This window comes from Solanum stenotomum, chromosome 12, assembly GCF_019186545.1.
Source record: "Solanum stenotomum isolate F172 chromosome 12, ASM1918654v1, whole genome shotgun sequence".
Taxonomy (NCBI): Eukaryota; Viridiplantae; Streptophyta; class Magnoliopsida; order Solanales; family Solanaceae; genus Solanum; species Solanum stenotomum.
Window position 1 is genome coordinate 47,260,221 of NC_064293.1, and position 20,930 is coordinate 47,281,150.

Consider the following 20,930-nt stretch of genomic DNA (forward strand, 5'->3'; position numbering starts at 1 on the left):
GTTTCTTTTATCTAACGTTGAAATGGAACAGATTAGAACCAAATAATATAGAAATTGAATATTCTTAGCTAGTAAAATTAAATATTTATAAGGCATCCTAGTTGATCACGTAATACATAAATTAAACATGTATTAGTTACATGATTTCAAAATTACAAATTAAAAGTAATTTTATTCATAAATAACTTAATTCCTAACTAGTTGCTAAAATATTTATAACTTATATAAAAATTAATATAAAAAAAATTGTTTTTTCACCGACTAGCGAACGACCCTAAAAATATTATCGATGGTGTAGAGTATGAGTAATAAATCAAGTACTACTCCCTCTCTGTCCAACAATACCTGCTTACTTCTTAAGAAACTATAAATAGAAGGGTAATTTTACTATATCAACCCTTTGAATATAATAAATACAATATTAAATGACTATAATTAATAACAAGTGTAAATTAGAAACTAAATATAAAATTATTTATTAATTTCATAAAGTAAACATGTATTATTGAACATCTCAAAATAATAGTAGTATACAATTATTGTTGGACGAAGAGAATATCTATTTTTTTTAAGAAAACAAAAAACAAAAACGAACTATAGAAAGAAAGTTTAACGAACAAATTAAAAGGAAAGAAGTAGCAATTTTTTTTTTGATAGGCAAGTGAGTGGGAAAAGAAAACGCATTGTCTTTGACCACGCCACACCTCTACATTTGGTACAGACTCTCCATCTTCACCTTCTTCTTATGCTACTTGCTAAACCTTTGCTTGATCTTCTTCAACAACTACTTTTAGGGCCGCTAAAAAAATTTACTCCATTTCAATTGCATTATTAGGGCAAAGGATTCAATCAACCATTCCAGATCGAGCGGGCGAGCATTGATCGCATCTCGCCGTCTCTCAAACTCGCTTGCCTCAGATCTGTCTCTCTTCTCATTCGCCTCTCGGAGCTTCTTCTAATCGTAAGGAGTTTCACTTCTATTTCTTCATTTTCGTTCACTTGACTCCCTCGCATTCAACCTGATTCACTTTTACCTCTCACTTAATTTATGATTTCTCTTTTTCTTTTAGTTTAAACTTTACGTGCTTCAGATGCCTGCATTATTGTTTTTTTGTATTTGTACTTGTTTCCTTCATTTGTTCGTATGCTCTGTTTTAGTTCCGTACAGTACTTTATAGTTTTTTTTTTTTTTGAGAATTTACTTATATGTTTACCTTAGATTGTAATCACTATTCAGCATCGGGAAAATGCTGATGGTTGATAATTTGAGACTGCTGTTTTCGGCTCGCTGTGCTGTTGACTATCATTAGTTGTTTGAAATAAATTACTAGCTTTTAAGTTTCACTTACAGAGAGTGGGAAAATAGTTTCAAGTTGAAGTTGAGGTTGCTATCATTTTTTTTCTGTAAATTTCTACATTTCATGCTCAATGTGTGCCATGCTCAAGAGTTGCTGCAATGATCTTCATTGAAGCTATAAAAAACAGTATTATGTGTAATTATATTACTCAAGCTGCTAATTACTTTCTACCTACTAACAGACTCGACGCTTCTTAACCCTGGCTAGCTTCTACTCCATTACCTTGTCTCTGCATCTTCATGAGGTAACCAGACTTTGCTGGATAATTTTGTTATTTTGCATTTCATGAACTGACCAGACGATATTATGCATTACGCTTATGCATCTGATCTTCTATTTGTTCATTTCTAACCATTGACTGAATATGTACACACACAAAAAACCGTATATAATGGTTGCTTTTGCAGTAATTGTGTTTTTCCCATGTCATACATGTTTGATCTTCATCATGAAATGAGTTTCTTCGCTTCTGGTTGAAGTGTTAGTCCTGCTTTATCTGATGAGATTATTCTAATTGTTTGGTCAATAATGAATAGTTCTTATTATAATGTTTTTATTGAAAATGTTCCTCACTTTTATATATTTCCAGATTCTACCAATCCCTGTTATGACAACAGCGTATTCAGAAACAGACTTGGCTCATCATACATCATCTTTTAATGAATAAACAGCAGTTGAATTGAAGGTGTACCTCTTATCAGCAAACATATTGCGGATTTTTGTTACTCAATTTTTGGATTGGTGGGCATCTATTAGATTTTTAGCTAGGTTGGGAACCGGCTAGCAAAGCACAAAGTGGAGAGAAGAAAAGATGATGGTCAGCAAACAACTTGTGTTGACGTATATATATCTCCTTGTCTATATAGTGCTATCCTCGGGAGTTATTTTGTACAACAAGGTATATTTTTTTCTATAATGTTCTGTGAGATTCTTTGGCTTCAAATTTTTTTTGGTATGATCACTGTTTGTTGGTTAGGTTATTCTTATATTCTACATTTTCAACTCAATAGAACATGTTTAGAACTTAAAAGGGACAAATATGATTAACATTGTGGTTCAGGCAACGTATGTGGTGGACAACCAAAAGTGATGAGCTGTTATCACATCTATTAAAAAAAATGACAAGCTGTTCTGATTTACTTCCTCTGGCTCCGAAGGAGCAATTAATTTAAGTCCGCATGTTGTTAGCTTCTTGGTTGAGGAAGTCAGGAAGAAGAGTACGGGAATTTTTTATCAAGCCATTTTCTATCCATAATCAGCTTGTTCAATCAGTCTAGATTGAATAAAAATTAGAAAATAGTTTCTTATATTCCATCCAATCACACCAAACAACATGAATGGAAGAGAAACATCTTGGTGGGGAACCGACCACACTGTTTGGTCTATGGATCATTGAAAAATAGACATTGTTCTAAAATCATGGTTATTGAAGATACTAAATGGGGAGTCATTCTCGGCATATTAGAATAGAGGTTTTAACTTAAATAATATAATACTAAAGCAGTAGTTGTTGTTCACTTAAAAGATATGGAGGACAGGTTTCCCTCTAACCTTTCCACTTGTGGGATTTCACAGGGTTTGTTGTTGTTGTTTCCCTCTAACCTTTAGTATTATAGCATTTTCCCCAAATTCAAAGATAGTACCCTTTATCTTCTGTTAAAGATACTTGTTGCTTCTCAAATTTTCAGAACTGTAGAAACCTCATCCATTAACATCAATGTTAAGATTGAAAGCACTTGTTTATTTACTCCTTTCTTTGTTTTCTTTTTTCTCCCTTTTTCCTCTTTTTCTCCTCTTTTTTCTTCCCCCCTCGACTTACCCTTTTGAAGTTTGTTAGGTTTTGGGTCCAATTATGTTTCTGCTTTCGCCGGGTAAGTTGCAGGGAAAAAGGACTGACTAACATTTTAGAGCTTCAGTTTTTTGGTAACTGGTTTAGGAGGGCGTGGAAAGGGAGATGTAAAAGAGAAATGATAGATGGTATAGGGAAACCATGCTCCAGGATAAGCAATGTGTTACTAACTTCCACTTTCTCACTCTCATTGTTCTTTTGTTGTATGGTGTTTTTCTTTCTTTCTGCACTTTATGCATTGTTGTTTTAGGAAAAAAGACAATACTGCTGCTCAATTTATTTTCTGTATCATTCCAGTTATATTCTTAATCTTGTCAGTGCCATTTATGAGAGCTAATGATTCTTGTTCTGGTTTTTTTTTGGCAGTGGGTACTCTCACCAAAATATTTCAATTTCCCATTACCAATAACACTTACCATGATTCATATGGGCTTCTCAGGCTTAGTTGCTTTCCTTCTTATCCGTGTCTTCAAGGTATTGTATTGTTATTGGTAATTACAGTGCTATTTTTCTTGCAGCACTTCACTTTCTGCTTCTCGATGACAACTTCTTGCTTATCTATTAATTGTTGTTGACCTTGTTGTAGAAGTGTTCTCTTATTTGGATCTTTATGCATCATTTTAATTTTACCAGTGTGTTGCGGATTTTGAAGCGACTCATCACATCGCATGTTAATTTTCAACCTTTGTTACTTTTGTGCTTTTGATGCGATCTTTGTCTCTGGGCTTGCTTCTGAGTGGAGCAGTTTCTATTTAATGATTGATCGTGTTCTTTAACCTTTTGAGGCCTGAGGAGAGGTTTCTGCAGTGGTTCCTTCTTTTTTTTTGATAATTGTGGCGTCTGGGCCAGCTTATGCGCTCCTCGACTAATTCCATGAGGTACCTGCTATCTCCCACCAGTAGAGTTACCGGGTAACTCTAAAATATCTGCGGTTATTCTGAAGAACCACTTGTAGAATTCCTCATTTTAGACGCCCAGTTGGGCCCTGTGGAGAGTTCTCAGCAGATAAATTGATTCGTATATTTGTTCATGTTTAGATATCTAATTTGGCATTTGGCTGTCTTTAGCTTCTGAATTTTGATCACGGCTCACTTTTCATCTACTGGAGGGGAAACTAATTTATATAGTGCACAATTTTTCATTCCATTTGATTTATAAGACTAGGGATCAACTGATTTTCTTCCATCCATGTTAATTTTCTGCAGGTTGTATCTCCTGTCAAAATGACGTTTGAAATGTAAGCATATGGTCCTTTGCATCCACATTGCCTTCAGATGTAATGATGTATGTTATCTTATTTTACTATTTATTGCTGAATCTGCAGATATGCGACGTGTGTGATTCCCATTAGTGCTTTCTTTGCATCCAGTCTTTGGTAAGATTCTACTTTGAGGAACTGAAAGGCTTGCTTGCCTTTGGTTAGAATGTTCAATTGCATTTTCTAAGGTATTATGTGACCTCATAATTAGTAAATTGTTCAATGATGGGTTGGCATGAAACTTGTGATAAAAATGAATTAGTTATGAATGCATGTTTGTAATCATTGAGAATTGACCTTTAACCGATTATGAAGATCTAATGCCTACTGATCATGCACTAACAACGAAACCATTTATACCGTTGAATCTAAATCTAACCTAAACAAGTATTTTTATGTGATATTATTGTTATCTGCTCTTATGTTAAAAGAAAGATCTGTTAGATTGGCATAAATTTTTTTTCATCATACATCTGTCTTGGAACTCACTAATAGAAAGTGGAAAAAGAAGAAGAAAAGAATGTATTCTACTGTTCCTGTTTCTAATGATGCAGGACACTTGACCTTTTTTGGTGATCTGATGATTTGTGTTTAAAATTTCCAAGCTTGCTTACCTTTGGTTAGAATGTTCAATTGCATTTGAACTAGTCTTGAGCCAAATTAAGCATCTATATAACCTTGTATGTCATCTGTTACAGTGGTTTTATTGTTTGGTTTCAAGAATATTGCCAAATGCTTTTCCTCTGTTGACTAATTGTCTCGTAGAAGTAGTTGTTTTGCTATGACTGAGGAAGAATTTGGCTGGTTAAATTTCCTTTCTCCTCCTTGACACTTTCCGCTTCTCTGGGAAAGTAGAGGAGGAATTGTAGTAGTTAAACTATGAGAATTGGGGTGATAAGAAAACGTGGGACACTTTCGTGCATAATTAACATTCTTTGGTTTGGTAGGGTATATTGTTGGTTTGGCTTGGCAATTGATGTTTTCCACGTACTTGGTCTCCTTGTTTGTCAAAAAAATATTTTCTTTGGGGAGTGTTTTCCCATTTGCTTCAGGTTCTATATGTTTCATTACTCACATGAATATGAGGTTCTCATAATTATGTTTCTTAAAAAAGCTTATGTTTTTTTTTTTGAACATTGGTAAAGTTAGCTTATGTTTGTTTTATTGCAGGTTTGGAAACACAGCTTATCTGTTCATTTCTGTGGCTTTTATCCAGATGCTTAAAGCTCTAAGTATGCCTGGGTAACACTTGTCTATGTCTGTATCCTTTGTTTGCAAATGTACTGATTGGAGCTTTGTGTTGAAAATACAGTGCCAGTTGCCACCTTTGTCATGGCTGTTATTTGTGGAACTGACAAGTTAAGATGCGATTTATTCCTGAACATGCTGTTGGTCAGCGTCGGTGTTGTAGTTTCATCTTATGGAGAAATTCACTTCAACATAGTTGGTACAGTTTATCAGGTCACTGGAATATTTGCTGAGGCGCTTAGGCTGGTCTTAACTCAAGTTCTGCTTCAGAAGAAGGGACTAACTCTCAATCCTATCACCAGCCTATATTACATAGCTCCATGCAGGTATGTAATAGATGATCCTATCTCATTGAGTTGAGTTATTTCCTCTCATGTGGTGCAGTTGAATAGATTGTCCTATGTTGAGCTCTATATGATTCCAGTTAGATCTTACTTCTTTAAAAAAGAAAAAAAAGAGATTCCAGTTAGATCTCGGTTTTTAATGATTCCAAACTTCCCACCTTGCTCATTCTCACTTGGGAGAAAGCGAAAAAAGTAAATCGAGAACACATACAATTGGAAACCTTTTCCATACATTTGATTCCTGCCATAAAGGTACCTTTCGGGATGGGCTTGAGCTACTTTTTCATCTTTTTGTTCTTTAGAGTGCTCATCATTTCATGACATTATGACTGCAATGTACCTCAGATCAGCTTACTGCTGATATTAAAAGTTGAAAGAGGCATTTCTGTATCTCATTTTTATTAAATATATCGTTAGTTTCAAATTGCTTGAGAGTATGTCCTTCTAAATGTTATAGCTCAAGCTGGAAGAGTGTAACTACACATTTCTTTCTTGTGGAATTCTGACTTATATATAATTATACTTTTTTGGGAACAAGTGGCCATACTTATATTTCCGTTAGCATGTAGTCATGTGTTTAGCTGTGTCCTGCATCCGGCATGACTTATTAGTTATTACTGTGTCCTGGCTGGTCTGATGAAGTCAAAATAGGTACAAATGATGCTAGGGGGATTAGTATTTGATTGCTAGTTCATTTATGGAAAATTTGTTCTCTGCACACATAGATAGACACATACTCTGCTATGTATGTGCTCCTCTCTTTAGTTTTGTTTATCTCACTTGGCGAGAGATTTTCTGTAAAGAGGCAATTGCTGCTATATGTCACCTGAATCTGATAATAAGCAAGTATTAGAGTTATCTCTGTATAAATGTCTGTTTTTCTTTGGTTTAGAGTCTCATGCAAGTGCCTCCGTGCTATTTCTTGGGGTTGCTTATGATCACATGTTTCAACGTGCAGCTTTGTCTTTCTCTTTGTCCCATGGTATCTTCTGGAGAAGCCTGAGATGGAAGTCTCACAAATTCAATTCAACTTCTGGATTTTCTTTTCAAATGCACTTTGTGCTCTTGCTCTGAATTTCTCAATTTTCTTAGTGATTGGTAGAACCGGTGCTGTAACCATCCGAGTTGCCGGTGTCTTGAAAGATTGGATACTTATTGCCCTTTCAACACTAATTTTTCCAGAGTCGACAATAACCACACTTAATATTACAGGCTATGCCATTGGTAAGCTCTATGTTTCTTCTTGTTATGGGAGCTTTGTGCCATCAAACATCTTACTAAAATATTTCTGTTTTTGTATAGCATTATGTGGTGTTGTGATGTATAACTACTTGAAGATCAAGGATGTTCGAGCTGTTCAACTTCCTGTTGATGGTGTTTCTGATCGAATAGCTAAGGTCTGATCTAATTACTTTCAAGTTTCGATTTCTGAATTTGCATTATTTTTTTCGAGTTTGGTGTTCTTATTCTTTATTCATCACTTCCTTCTTGTTATCAATTTTCCCCAAAAGGAACATCAGCATATGCTGATCCATACTTCTTTTGTTCTTCGGAATTCCCAGTTTCCAGTTTGAAAATCATTCTAATTTCTAGCGTGTCTAGAAAAGAGCTACCTAATAAAGAGAAGAAATAAGACAGGAGCTAGAGAATAAGCTAAACATATAATCTACAGTTGTTATTTTTAACATAATTTGAGCTTACATGGTTGCTTAATTATATATGTCTATGTTCATCATGGAATCTTTAGCTTGCATGCAAACAAAATTTCTAGTAAAGATGGATTTTATAGCAAGCAGTGGCAAAAAAATTTCCTTGATGCAATTTGCCTCTGACAGGAACTTAAAATGGAGAAGAAGTCATCCGATCTGTATGTACCAGACGATATTGTTAAGAACAGTGGAGGAAAAGGTTCAAGGAATGGGTCTCCGGATTCAATTGTGGATGAGGAAGCACCCTTTATTCCTTCAAGTAGGGTCTCTCATCTTGGGCGAAGCCCACTTAGCAGCTATTCACCATGAGAACCGTCAATTCTATAAATGTCATTTTGGGTTCATTTGTTAGAATCACAGTATCAAGCAGATTGATGAGAGCGGGGTCTTGTTCATACACCCTCCACCATTTTGGTAAGAATTGCATTTCTTTGCAGAGTACTACCGCCATTAACATTGCTACTAGTTATTTATTGTAATATTGTTTTAGGCTCGTCATATTCAATGAAATATTGATTTTTTTAACATCACATGATACTCTCAACCCCACTAAGGTAGTTTGCATGCTTATGCACGGCATCCATAGTAGAGTTAACTTTTATTATGCCTTGGCAAAGAAAATCTTGATCATAGATTTTTAGCTGAGGCAACTTTCTGGGACTGGTGTAGAAATTGACAGTAACTTCAGTTTTTTTCTTTTACGGTTTTCTGATATCTAAACTGATTCATGGATCCAATTCTTTTCTTTGTTTGCTGAGAGACTTTAAGTAATTGCTAATCTGGGTTAACATATAAGGTGTAATTTTACCTTTGCCATTCATCTATTCTATTTATTGTTGTACCAGTTATCCTCTGTTGGATACCACGAAGAAAGTCGATGGTAGATATTGAAATGAAAAGCAACAATCAGCTAGCGTATCATTTTTTAAAATTTTTTTAGTGGCTACGACCGTTAATATTACATAGCTCTAACGTGATTTTTAACTTGACCAACAAATATAGCAACAAGAAAACTACCAAAAAAAAAAGAAATCCGTTTTTAAGTAAAAGATTCATATTGTCGGACTATTATTTTTATTTCATACATTTGATGATCCAAAACGCCACATACTAAAGTCAAATAGATGATTCATATATATATATCCAATCTATTGACAAAAATATGACGAAAATGAGAACTATATAATCAACACGTGGCAAGCATAGAAAAAATTACAATCTACGGAGTTAGTTAAGGACATTCTATCCAAAGACTTGTTTGACCATAAGAGAATAACTTAATTCTGAATCTATCTTATTTGCATCGGATGGAGTTAGTCAAGGACATTCTATCCAAAGACTTGTTTGACCATCAGAGAATTAGCTTAATTTCGATTCTATCTTATTTGCACCGGATGGAGTTAGTCAAGGACATTCTATCCAAAGACTTGTTCGACCATCAGAGAATTAGTTTAATTTTGAATCTATCTTATTTGCATCGGATGGCGGATAGTAGGGTTCCGAAATGATCCATCCGCTTAGGTAAAAGATGAAACTCAAACAACGACTAGATTTTGGAGATATTCAGAGTTTCATTGAATCCCATTAGATGTGCACAATCTTACCCATGTAACAATTGAAATGGGTGAGAATTATGAAAATAATTATCAACATCTAAACATATAAATTTCTTCTCTTGCACACTATCGTAAATATCAAAGTTCAGTTGATTTTCTTTTATATAAATTTTTTTCTAAGAGCTTCCATAATTTTTGTACCTCGTGGTTACTCAAATCCATAACTTCATGTTTGGAGGTGGAGAATGCTTACCATCTGAATAACTCTTTTTTATTTCTAAATTCACCTGATTACATACGACTCTACACATAATTTTTTGTTAGTTTTCACTGTTTATCAAGTGTTTTGAGAACTCAACAAGATTTTCTATTTTCACTTAGGTCAAATTGATTATCTGTTCAATTGTTTTCATAACATCATTATTTCTATATTTGCCTTATCAAGGGTTAATAATATTTGAATTAGTTTCGTTGCATGTGACTTGATTATTAAATAATTTATCTTGTTAACAAAATAAATGAATTTTAAGCTAAACATTCAACAGTTATTTATGGTAACATATCTAATTGCAAGTCAATTCAAACTAACTCCAAAAGGAAATTGAATCTAATTGCAAGTCAATTCAAATTAATCCCCAAAAGGAAATTAATTTAATAGATTTCTCAAACAGAAATGGATATAAAAGGAAATCGATTTAAGAGATTTCCAGAAGAGAAATGGGGAAAAAAGAAAATCGATTTAATATATTTCCCAAAGAGAAATAGGAAAAAAAGGAAATTAATTTAATAGATTTCTCAAAGAAAAAATAGGGAGGAAGATTTAAACGTTTGCAAACAATATAAAAGTAGATATAATCAAATCAATTGAGCTAGTAAGATCATCTTTTTGACTCATAACCTTGCTCTGTAATCCTTTTTTTTTCGTCTCGTTATTTCAGAAAGATGGAAAACGCGCAGAACAAAAAAGTGATAGTGGGAGCAGTTCAAAATCAGGCTGTGCAAGTACCAAATGCGATGGCAGGAGACGGATTGAAGCCTGGTTTTCCCGGTGGAGCAGTGGCGGAAACGCCGTACGCGGCAGCAAAAACGTCTGTGTGGTGGGATATAGAAAATTGTCAGGTGCCCAGGGGATGTGATGCCCATGGAATCGCTCAGAATATAAACAAGGCATTAATGAATATGAACTATCATGGACCAGTCACCATTTCCGCCTATGGAGACAGCAATGGCATTCCCTCCTTCATTCAACGTGCCCTCTCTAATACTGGAATCGCTCTCAATCACGTCCCCGCCGGTATAGTAACAAATCTTCTTCTATTTTTGCTACGAATTAGTGGAATCAAGTTTAATAAGGCTCGTGTTAATCTTACTTTTCTTTTAAAACTTTTGTTGAAAACGATTTTCTTGACCAGAGGTCTATCGAAAATAGTTTCTTTACCCTTCAAAGGTTTTACATTGATAAGATCTGTGTACACCTACTCTCTTCTAAGAAATTTAACAGCTAGCTTAATCTTGTTTGGGATTTGTAGTTGTTGGTTACATCATTTTTTAGTGTTTGCAAGTCAAGTGCAAATTAACTCATTTAATTTTGTTTGATGAATTAATACAGGGGTTAAGGATGCTAGTGATAAGAAGATTTTAGTGGATATGCTATTTTGGGCAGTGGACAATCCTGCACCTGCCAATTATATGCTCATTTCAGGAAGCGCGGATTTCTCTTATGCCATTCATCAGTTACGGATGAGGAGATATAACATTCTTCTAGCACAACCTTTTAATAATGCTTCTCCCGCTCTTGCTGCTGCTGCAACGAATGTGTGGCAATGGACAACCCTTGCTGCTGGAAAATCTCAACGAGAACTTGCTTTTCGTAATACCAACACATTACGTCAATATTATATACCGATTCCAATTTCTAAACCTACATCAGCAAACCAACCTGCTTATTCCAATGCCAATGCTAATACTTCCAAAGCCCAAAGTTTATATAATCCTGGACGTTATTTTGATACTCCTAAAACTATTTACGTACCTAAGAACTCGAATCAACTGACTACGACCAGCATGTCAGGTACGCCAGCTATAGTTGAAGAAGCTAGTAGCAGCAATTACCCACGCGCACCAGATGTTGCACCAGTGCTGTTTGCACCACATCTTTTTTTCACGAAGTCTGATAGATCAGAGAAGCACAACAGTAAAATTGAAGAAATAAGTAGCAGCTGTTGCCCACACTCACCAACGGTTGAACCACATCTTTTGTTTGCGAAGTCTGATAGTTCAAATGTGAAATTAGATCTTGGGCTTAACTCAGACTCCAAAAGCTAGGTCAAAGGGAGGAGAATTACGCAAGCCTCCCATCTCATTAATCACCAAAGTGAGACACTCATAGTAATACAGAGAGAGGATTAGAAGTGTAAGAGAGAATATCTCATTTCTATATTTCGTGTATTGAATGATGTGTTGAATATGTGTACACACAGTTAGTTAACGGACTCTTTAACTTACTTTTGGAATAATTCTTCACTAACTACTTAACTTACTAATTTTAGCTAATGACTCATATCATCAATTACACAGTTATCCTCTAAGACATAGCTTTTAGCTAGTTTTGAGATGAGCAAATGACATAAATGGTCCCTAAACTATCCTAGTAGGTTTAAAATAGTCCCTTAACTATACAGTTGACGGATATGGTCCTTTAACTATTCACCTTTTTGTCAAATTTGGTTTCCATCCACTTTTTATGAATACCGTCAACAAACGTCATTCAGTACACACTCTCTCTCAATTTGGAGCTGTTTTTGTGCAGTTTGGTGACGTTTTTGGAGCTGTGTTTTGTGCAGTTTGGTGCTGATTTTTGGTGGTTGGTGCTGCTGTTTGTGCAGCAGTTTGGTGACGTTTTTGGAGCTGTATGTGCAGCAGTTTGGTGACGTTTTGGGAGCTGTTTTTTTTTTGGGTGTTCTGGTGCTGCAATTCGATCAAAGTTTGATAGCTGCTATTTTTTGTTGTAGTTTAAGTTATTTTCTGCACAACAATTGTTGAAAACAGAGCACTATAGTTCAATTTAGTTGCTAATTTTTGATTTTTTCTGCAATTTTATGCAGTTTCATTGATGTAATGACCAATTATTAACATGAAAATAGAATCGTATTTTTGCTCACAATATTTTCTCAATTGTGTCGCTACTTTGCATTTTGCTACTCTCATGAAATAACGACCAACGACTTAATTGCAATAAGACAATAAAGAAAATAATTGAGAAAAAAAGTGAGGAAATAGTGAGATAATGGACAAAAGAAATGACGAAAAAGAAAGTCAATACAGATTGACTTAACAGATTAACGGTGTTAACTAACAGTTTTTTTAAAAAGTGGATGGAAACCAAACTTGACAAAATGGTGGATTGTTAAAGGACCATATCCGTTAACTGTATAGTTAAAGGACCATTTTAGACCTACTAGAATAGTTTAGGGACCATTTATGTCATTTGCTCGTTTTGAGATCACTAATATTAACAAAATACCAAAAAAAAAAAAAAAAGGAGCTAAAAGATATGCAGTTTCAAAAGTGATTCATTCCGCTTAGAGATTTAGAAGGTGTTTGGATTGGCTTAAAAGTTGGTCAAATCTACTTTTAAAATAGTTTTGTTGCTAATTACAAATGTTATTTAATTACCTCACAATTTTTACTGAAATTTGCGAAAAACATTATTGAAGATCTATGAATAAAACACATGAGATAACCGTATATAAAGTCATTTTTTTCTATTCAAATTATATGTGTGAATCGAAAATCATTTCCTTCACCTTTTAGTATATCCTTCTTCCTTATATGATCATTCCAAATGCAAATGCTCTGCGATGAGTATAGCTTCAAATTAATTTATATGAATATACTTACACTGTTATAAAAATCTACGTTTCGATCATTTTTTAGGATGTATTTGAGTAAGGTATATTAAATGTATAAAATTAAATTTAAATTGTATAGACCAAATGACATGGACCAATATCACAGCACTAAAGCTACTAAAAAATTCATTTCTAAGTAAAAGATTATATTATTACGAAACAGACGAGGATTACGAAGACAGTTATCAACATTTTTTTTCCCGATTACATATGATTCTATTCTACACATTTTTTGGTTAGTTTTCACTATTCATCAAATGTTTTGAGCAACTTGATAAAAAGATTTCTATTCTCAATTTGATCATCCGTTCAATTGTTTACATAATACGGTAAAACCTCACGAAATTGATATAAGTGAGACCATGAAATATTATTATTCTGTAGAAATATTATTTAATTAATAAATTAATATTATTAATTTAAAGAGTACTTTGAGATTCAATGAAGGTTAATTTTGATTATATTAGAATTATTGTATCTTACTAATTTATGTATCATATTTATTGAATTCACATAAAAATAAATTAATTATACGCAAAGTACAATGAATATATCAAAATCATTGTATCTTCCTAAATTGTGATTTATTGAATTCATATAAAAATAAATTCATTATACATAAAGTATGATATATGTGTATGTTCATTGTAATATATTTTTTTGTTAAATGATTCATTGTAAAATAAATTCAATGATTCATTGTAAAATAAATTCATCATGTATAATGTTCATTGTTTCTTAATAGTAAAATATTATTCATAGTATATTTACTAAAGACATTCAATGAATGATGGTGAGAGAATAAACTATATAAGCAATAAAATTACATTTCAATAAGTTGTCTTAGATATATTTGTACTTTTATAGAATTATTAATTTATAATATTAATGGAACCATATATTTATACAAAAGTTTTCTAAAAATATATTATCTTATCTAAGTTGGAACGGGAGGAAAATATTAAGTTAGAGAAATCATTAATTTAGTGAGGTATTATTATACCATTATTTCTATATTTGCCTTATCAGATTCAGAGATTAACAATGTTTGAATTAGTTAAGTTGCATGCGACTGTTTTGACAATATAAATGAATTTTAAGCTAAACATTCAATAGTTATTTGTGGAACCATATCTAATTGCAAGTCAATTCAAACTAATCCCAAAAGGAAATAGATTTACCAGATTTCTTAAACAGAAATGGGAAAAACAAGGAAATTTGATTTATTATATTTCCGAAAGAGAAATGGGAAAAAAAGGAAATTGATTGAAATTATTCAATAGATTTCCCAAAAGAGAAATGGTGAAAGTATATTTAAATGTTCACCAATAACATGAGATTACCATCAACTTTAGCTACTAATTAAGATTAAGATTATCGTTTGATTGATAACCTACTCTCGTTTCTTCAAAAACATGGAAAGCGCGCAGCTCAAAAAAGTGATAGCGGGAGCAGTTCAAATTCAGCCTCTGCAAGTGTCAAGAGCGATAGCCGGAGACGGATTGATGCCGGGTTTTTCCCGCGAAACAGCGGCAGAATCGCCGTATGCGGCAGCAAAAACGTCGGTGTGGTGGGATATAGAAAATTGTCAGGTGCCCAGGGGATGTGACGCCCATGGAATCGCTCAGAATATAAACGCGGCATTGATGAAGATGAACTATCATGGACCAGTCACCATTTCCGCCTATGGTGACACCAATATCATTCCCTCGTCCATTCAAGGAGCCCTCTCTACTACTGGAATCAGCCTCAATCACGTCCCAGCCGGTATAGTAACAATCAGTCTTTTAAATTGAGATTAGTTTAAATTGGTAGTTGTTAGTTACCTCATTCTTTAGTGCAAATTCATTCATTAATTTTGTTTGATAAATTACAGTGACTAAGGATGCTAGTGATAAGAAAATTTTGGTGGATATGATATTTTGGGCAGTGGACAATCCTGCACCTGCCAATTATTTGCTCATTTCAGGAGATGGGGATTTCTCCAATGCCATTCATCAGTTGCGGATGAGGAAATATAATATTCTTCTAGCACAACCTGTTTATGCTTCTCCTGCTCTTGCTGTGGCTGCCACAAATGTGTGGCAATGGACAAGCCTTGCTGCTGGAGGATCTCCACGAGGACTTCCTTTTCGTACCAATACATTACCTCAAAATTATATACCAACTCCAATTTCTAAACCTATATCAGCGAACCAACCTGATTATTCCAATACCAATACCAATGCTAATGCTTCCAGGGCCCAAAGTTTATCTAATCCTGGATGCTATTTTGATACAAAAACTAAAGCTATTTATGTACCTAAGAACTCCAATCAACTGACTATGACCGGCATGTCAAGTAGACCAGCTATAGTTGAAGAAACTAGTAGCAGCTATTGCCCACGCGCACCAGTGCAGTTTGTACCACATCTCTTTTTCACAAAGTGTGATAGTTCAGAGAACCACAACAGTAAATTCATAGAAAATAAGCCTGCTCAGCGTACTCAACTCCAACCTTTTCTCATTCCAGACAACTTTGTGAAATTGAACTCTTGCCAGGACAATTTGCGACCTCCTCTTCAACGACCTGAAGGTTCTGCTGATTTCTCTACACCATTTGTACATAATCCTAACGCTGGCATGGGTAATTTAAGCCCCATAAACTTATATTACACTCCTAATGTTTTATTGACAAAATAGGGAAGTATTGTGACCGAAACAGAAGTTTACTATGCCAGTTAGTTTCTTGAGGCAACTAATGGTGGTAATTTTCTTGCAGGTAGGGGTGATTTATGTGGTTCTATGAACAAGGGTGATATACGTCCTGAGTTTTCCTTCCTTCCACCCTCATCGGGTGTTTCTAAATCTGTCTGTGGTAATTTAGATTTGGATCTCCAGCTGCCTGAACACATTCAAAGTTTTATAAGGGTCATATTTAATTCGTTGAACACTTTGAGGTTCGAGAAGATTTTGCCTACCAAAGAAAACCTTGGTTATTGTATACGTTATAGTAACCCTGAATATCGTCATACTGATGTTACAGTAGCCTTAAATACTGCACTAGAGCAACAGATGATATTAAAGTTAGGACTAGTTAATTTTGAGCTATATGTTGGTAGGACTGCAAGGATTTGGAAATGTGTGAATCCACGTGGTGGCAATCCTAACCATTATAAGGATGCAACTTGGAATGCGATTGAGGAATTTCTTTGTTCAACTGTTGGACATTCAGCGATAGCAGCATCTGAATGCAGGTAAACAATTTATGTTGCATGGTTTTTAATGATTCTCAGAGTTTTTTCTCATCTTCTGTCTGCCTTGCAGGTATGAAGCCGCTTTGATTCTTAGAAATGCATGCCTCAAAAGCCTCACATTGGCTGAAGTACTTCAAATCCTGAATATGATTATCACTCTGAAGGGTTGGATCAAAACTCACTCTGAGTGGCAACCAATTACTATCACTCTTCCAACAACTAATAATCATGATAAGGATACCAGAACAGGTACCTAGTTGAGAGATCTCTTTCAGTAGTTTACCATGTCATATTCATGACATATGTTTTCAGAAATGGATCAGATATCTTGGAGTTACGGATTTTAAAATAAGCTCATTTTCATATAAGACTGTATGCTCAGTGCCAACTTTACGAGGACATATAGGAGCGAGATCTCTTTTACTTTTGTGGACTTCTTATGTATGTTTTGTATATATTTGATTCACAATCTTCAAGAATGTATAGAGGAAAATTGTATCCATCCCTGCTACGTCAAAAAAGTAATATATAAATTTGTCTTTTGGCCAGAAACACAATCAACTCTCCGTGGACTTCTCTTTTAATTTGCTCACATTATTGTTAGTAGGTGTACCAACTATGATTGTTAAAGTAGCTTCCAGATAAATATCTATGTGAATTTTCCCAACCTGAAATGTGTCATACCAGGAAAAAATAGCTGAAAGGTGAAAACTATTGATTTAGACGTAAAAATATTGAGTTCAATTTGCTTTTGTGTTTTTTAAAGTCAGATCTTCAGTCCGAGATAAAAAATTTAAAAAGAAACAAATTGTTTCATAACGGATTAGAATGTTAATACATGAACACTGAGGGGTGTTTGATAGTTGGGTAAGAAGTGAATTATTCATGTATTAAAATCAACATAACTAGTACCATGTTAGGTAATTTTTTAATTACTATGTATAAAATTCATCACACGAAGTACAGTGTTTGGTTATAATTACCAATTACAATCCCACATAGTTATTGGAGTCTCATGCAAGTGCCTCCATACTGTTTCTTGCAAGTGCCTTCGTACTGTTTCTTGGGGTTACTTATGATCACATGTTTCAACGTGCAACTTTATCTTTCTCTTTGTCCCGTGTCTTCTGGAGAAGCCTGAGATCGAAGTCTCACAAATTCAATTCAACTTCTGGAATTTCTTTTAAAATGCTTGTGCTTTTGCTCCGAATATTCAATTTTCTTAGTGAGTGGTAGAACCGGTGCTGTAACCATTTAAGTTGCCGGTGTATTGAAAAATTGGATACTTATTGCCCTTTCAACTCTTATTGTCACAGAGTCGATATTGTAGGTTATGCCGTTGGTAATCTTAATATTTCCTCCTATTTATGTCCTATGAGAGCTTTAGGCCATCAAACATCTTACTAAAATATTTCTGTTTTTGTGTAGCATTATGTGGTGTTGTGATGTATTACTACTTGAAGATTAAGGATGTTCGAGCTGTTCAACTTCCTATAGATAGGAATAGCTAAGGTCTGATCTAATGACTTTCAAGTTTCGATTTCAGAATTTGCATTTTTATTTTTGAGTTTGTGTTTTTAATTCTTTATTCATCACTTCCTTCTTTTTTCTTTTTTTCAATTTTCCCCAAAAGGAACATCTGCTTATGATGATCCATGTTTGTTTTATTCCGTTGGAATCCCCAGTGTCCAAATATGACAAGCTTTCTAGCGTGACTAGAAAAGAGTTACCTAATAAAGGGAACACGGGATAAGACAGGAGCTCGAGAACAAGCTAAACAGCTAATCAGTAGTTATTCGTTTCAACATAATTTGAGCTTTTATGGTTGCTTAATTATGCATATCTCTGTTGATCATGGAATCTTATCTTGCATGCAAAAAGAATATAAAACTTCTAGTACAAATGGGTTTTTATTGCAAGCAGTTCTGCACTTTGCCTCTGACAGGAGCTTAAGATGGAGAAGAAGTCATCCGATCTGTTTGATTAACAGGGTTTAATGATGCTTGGGATAAGACAGTTTTGGTGGATATGCTATTTTGGGCAACAGACAATCCTGCACCTGCCAATTATTTGCTCATTTCAGGAGACGGATTTCTCCAATGCCATTGATCAGTTACGGATTAGTAGATACAATATTATTCTAGCACAACCTTTTAAAGTTTCTCCTGCTCTTGCTGCTGGTGCCACGAATGTGTGGCAGTGGACAATCCTTGCTGCTGGAGGATCTCCATGAGAACTTGCTTTTGGTTCTAACACATTATGTCAAGAATCTATACCAACTCCAGTTTCTGAACCTTTATAGCGAACCAACCTGTTTATTCCAATGCCCATGCCATGTACCAATACCAATGTTAATGCTTCCAGGCTCTAAGCTTATCTAATCCTGGATGCTATTTGATACTAGTTAAGTGAAAACAAGTTGATTTTGAGCTATATGTTGGTAGAACTGAGAGGATTTTGAATTGTGAGAATCCAATTGATGGCAAGCCTAACAAGTATCAGGATGCAACTTGGAATGTTATTGAGAAATTCCTTTGTTCAACTGTTGGAAGTTCAGCAATAGCAGCATCTGAATGCAGGTAAACAATTTATGTTGCATGATTTTTAATGATTCTCAAGAGTTTTTTCTCATGTTCTGTCTACCTTCCAGGTATGAAGTCGCTTTGATTCTTAGAAACGCATGCCTTAAAGACCTTACATTTGGTGTAGTAATTCAAATCCTGAATATGATTTTCACTCTGGAAGTGTTGGATTAAAACTCATTCCGACTGACAACCAATTATTGTCACTCTTCCAGAAACTAATAATAATAAGGATACCAGAATAAGTACCTAGTTGAGAGATCTCTTTCAGTATTTTACTCTGAAGTGTTGGATTTAAACTCAATCTGATTTCGACTAGCATTTTATAAGTGGACATAGAAGATATCTCTTTCTTCCAAATGCTCCGCTACTGTTCTAAATATAGTAAGGAAGGAATGTATGTTTTTATTTTATATTAAGCATTAAAATTTCTTTACTTAAGTAATTTGAAAAGAATTTTTCAGTTCTCCTAAAAATCCCCGTTTCCATTATTTTCTAAGAAGGCTGACTATTAAGGTATATATGTTGAATGTATTAACTTCAGTTGCATAGACCAAGTGACATGGACAAATATAGCACAAGAAAGTTAATAAACAAAAATCATTTCTAAGTAAAAGATTGACACAATAAAATCAAAGTGATGATTCATATGCGTATCCAATGTATTGACAAAAATATAACGCAAATGAAAACTATTTGACCGGACATGAGGCATGCATAAAAAAATTGTTGTCTTTTTTTAATATGTCAAAAATGCTAAATAAAAATGAAAAATTTATATTTTAGGAATAAGTGACAAGTAAAAATGAACGGAGAGTAAATGATTTAATTGTTTGACAAAATAAATAAATTTTAAGCTAAACTTTCAAAAGTTATTTGTGGAAACATATCTAATTGCAAGTCAATTCAAACTAATCCCCAAAATGAAAATAAATTTCTCAATCAGAAATGGGAAAAAAAGGAAATCGAGTTAAGAGATTTCCACGAGAGAAATGGGAAGAAAATTGATTTAATATATTTCCAAAAGAGAAATGGAAAAAAATGGAAATTGATTTAATAGATTTCTCAAAGAAAAAATGGAGAAAAGATTTAAGGGTTCACCAATAATATAAAAGTTGAGATAATCCATTGGAGCTACTAATATTATCGTTTTAATCTATAACCTTGCTCTGTAGTCCTTTATTCGTCTTGTTTTTTTATTAAAAAAAGATGGAAAACGCGCAGTAACAAAAAGTGAAAGTGGGAGCAGTTCAAATCAGGCTGTGCAAGTGCCAAGTGCGATGGCCGGAGACGGATTGAAGCCGGGTTTTCCCGGTGGAGCAGTGGCGGGACCTCAATACACGGCAACAAAAACGTCGGTGTGGTGGGATATAGAAAATTGTCAGGTACCCAGGTGATGAGACGCCCATGGAATCGCTCAGAATATAAACACGGCATTAATGAATATGAACTATCATGGACCAGTCACCATTTCCGCCTATGGAGACAACAATGGCATTCCCTCCTTCATACAACGAGCCCTCTCTAATACTGGAATTGCTCTCAATCACGTCCCGGCCTGTACAGAAACAAACCTTTCTTCTATGTTTGCTTCATTTGTTGTGCGCATGAGAAAGATCCTTTATGGGTGTGTTTGGTATGAAGGAAAAAGTTTTTTTGGAAAACAAGTTGATTTTTGACTTATTTTCTCATGTTTGGTTGGTGAGTAGAAAATATTTTCCGAAAAAGATTTTTACTGTTTGATTTATGAATGAAAAATGTTTTTGAAAACTTTTTTTTATTTTTACTAGAGTAGAAAATAATTGTTGAAATTGAAAATATTTTTTAAAAACAAACTTAATTTTTTTTTTGGGTTGGGGGCTGGGGGCTGGGGGCTGGT

The 20,930-nt window shown here is 34.3% G+C and overlaps 2 protein-coding genes across 3 annotated transcripts; both read left to right on the plus strand.

Moving 5' to 3' along the window:
- Window positions 1–704: 704 nt before the first annotated feature.
- On the plus strand, window positions 705–8,288 carry LOC125846494 (probable sugar phosphate/phosphate translocator At3g17430). 2 transcript variants are annotated; one of them, XM_049525928.1, is made up of 11 exons: window positions 705–961; window positions 1,540–1,602; window positions 1,948–2,256; window positions 3,574–3,681; window positions 4,413–4,444; window positions 4,532–4,582; window positions 5,636–5,697; window positions 5,778–6,039; window positions 7,016–7,281; window positions 7,360–7,454; window positions 7,893–8,288. In XM_049525928.1, exons 3-11 carry the CDS (start codon window positions 2,170–2,172, stop codon window positions 8,073–8,075), a joined length of 1,146 nt encoding a protein of 381 aa, XP_049381885.1. In that variant the 5' UTR covers window positions 705–961; window positions 1,540–1,602; window positions 1,948–2,169; the 3' UTR covers window positions 8,076–8,288. The 2 variants fall into 2 exon arrangements, with proteins under 2 accessions (XP_049381885.1, XP_049381886.1); XM_049525929.1 differs by lacking the exon at window positions 1,540–1,602.
- A 2,048-nt stretch (window positions 8,289–10,336) lies between these two features.
- On the plus strand, window positions 10,337–20,448 carry LOC125847476 (uncharacterized). Its single transcript, XM_049527088.1, has 12 exons — window positions 10,337–10,616; window positions 10,932–11,605; window positions 12,166–12,231; window positions 14,664–15,000; window positions 15,110–15,808; window positions 15,995–16,469; window positions 16,540–16,718; window positions 17,898–17,950; window positions 18,415–18,446; window positions 18,914–19,048; window positions 19,120–19,177; window positions 20,227–20,448. The coding sequence occupies exons 1-12, from the start codon at window positions 10,337–10,339 to the stop codon at window positions 20,446–20,448; spliced, it is 3,210 nt and encodes a 1,069-aa protein (XP_049383045.1).
- Window positions 20,449–20,930: the final 482 nt, after the last annotated feature.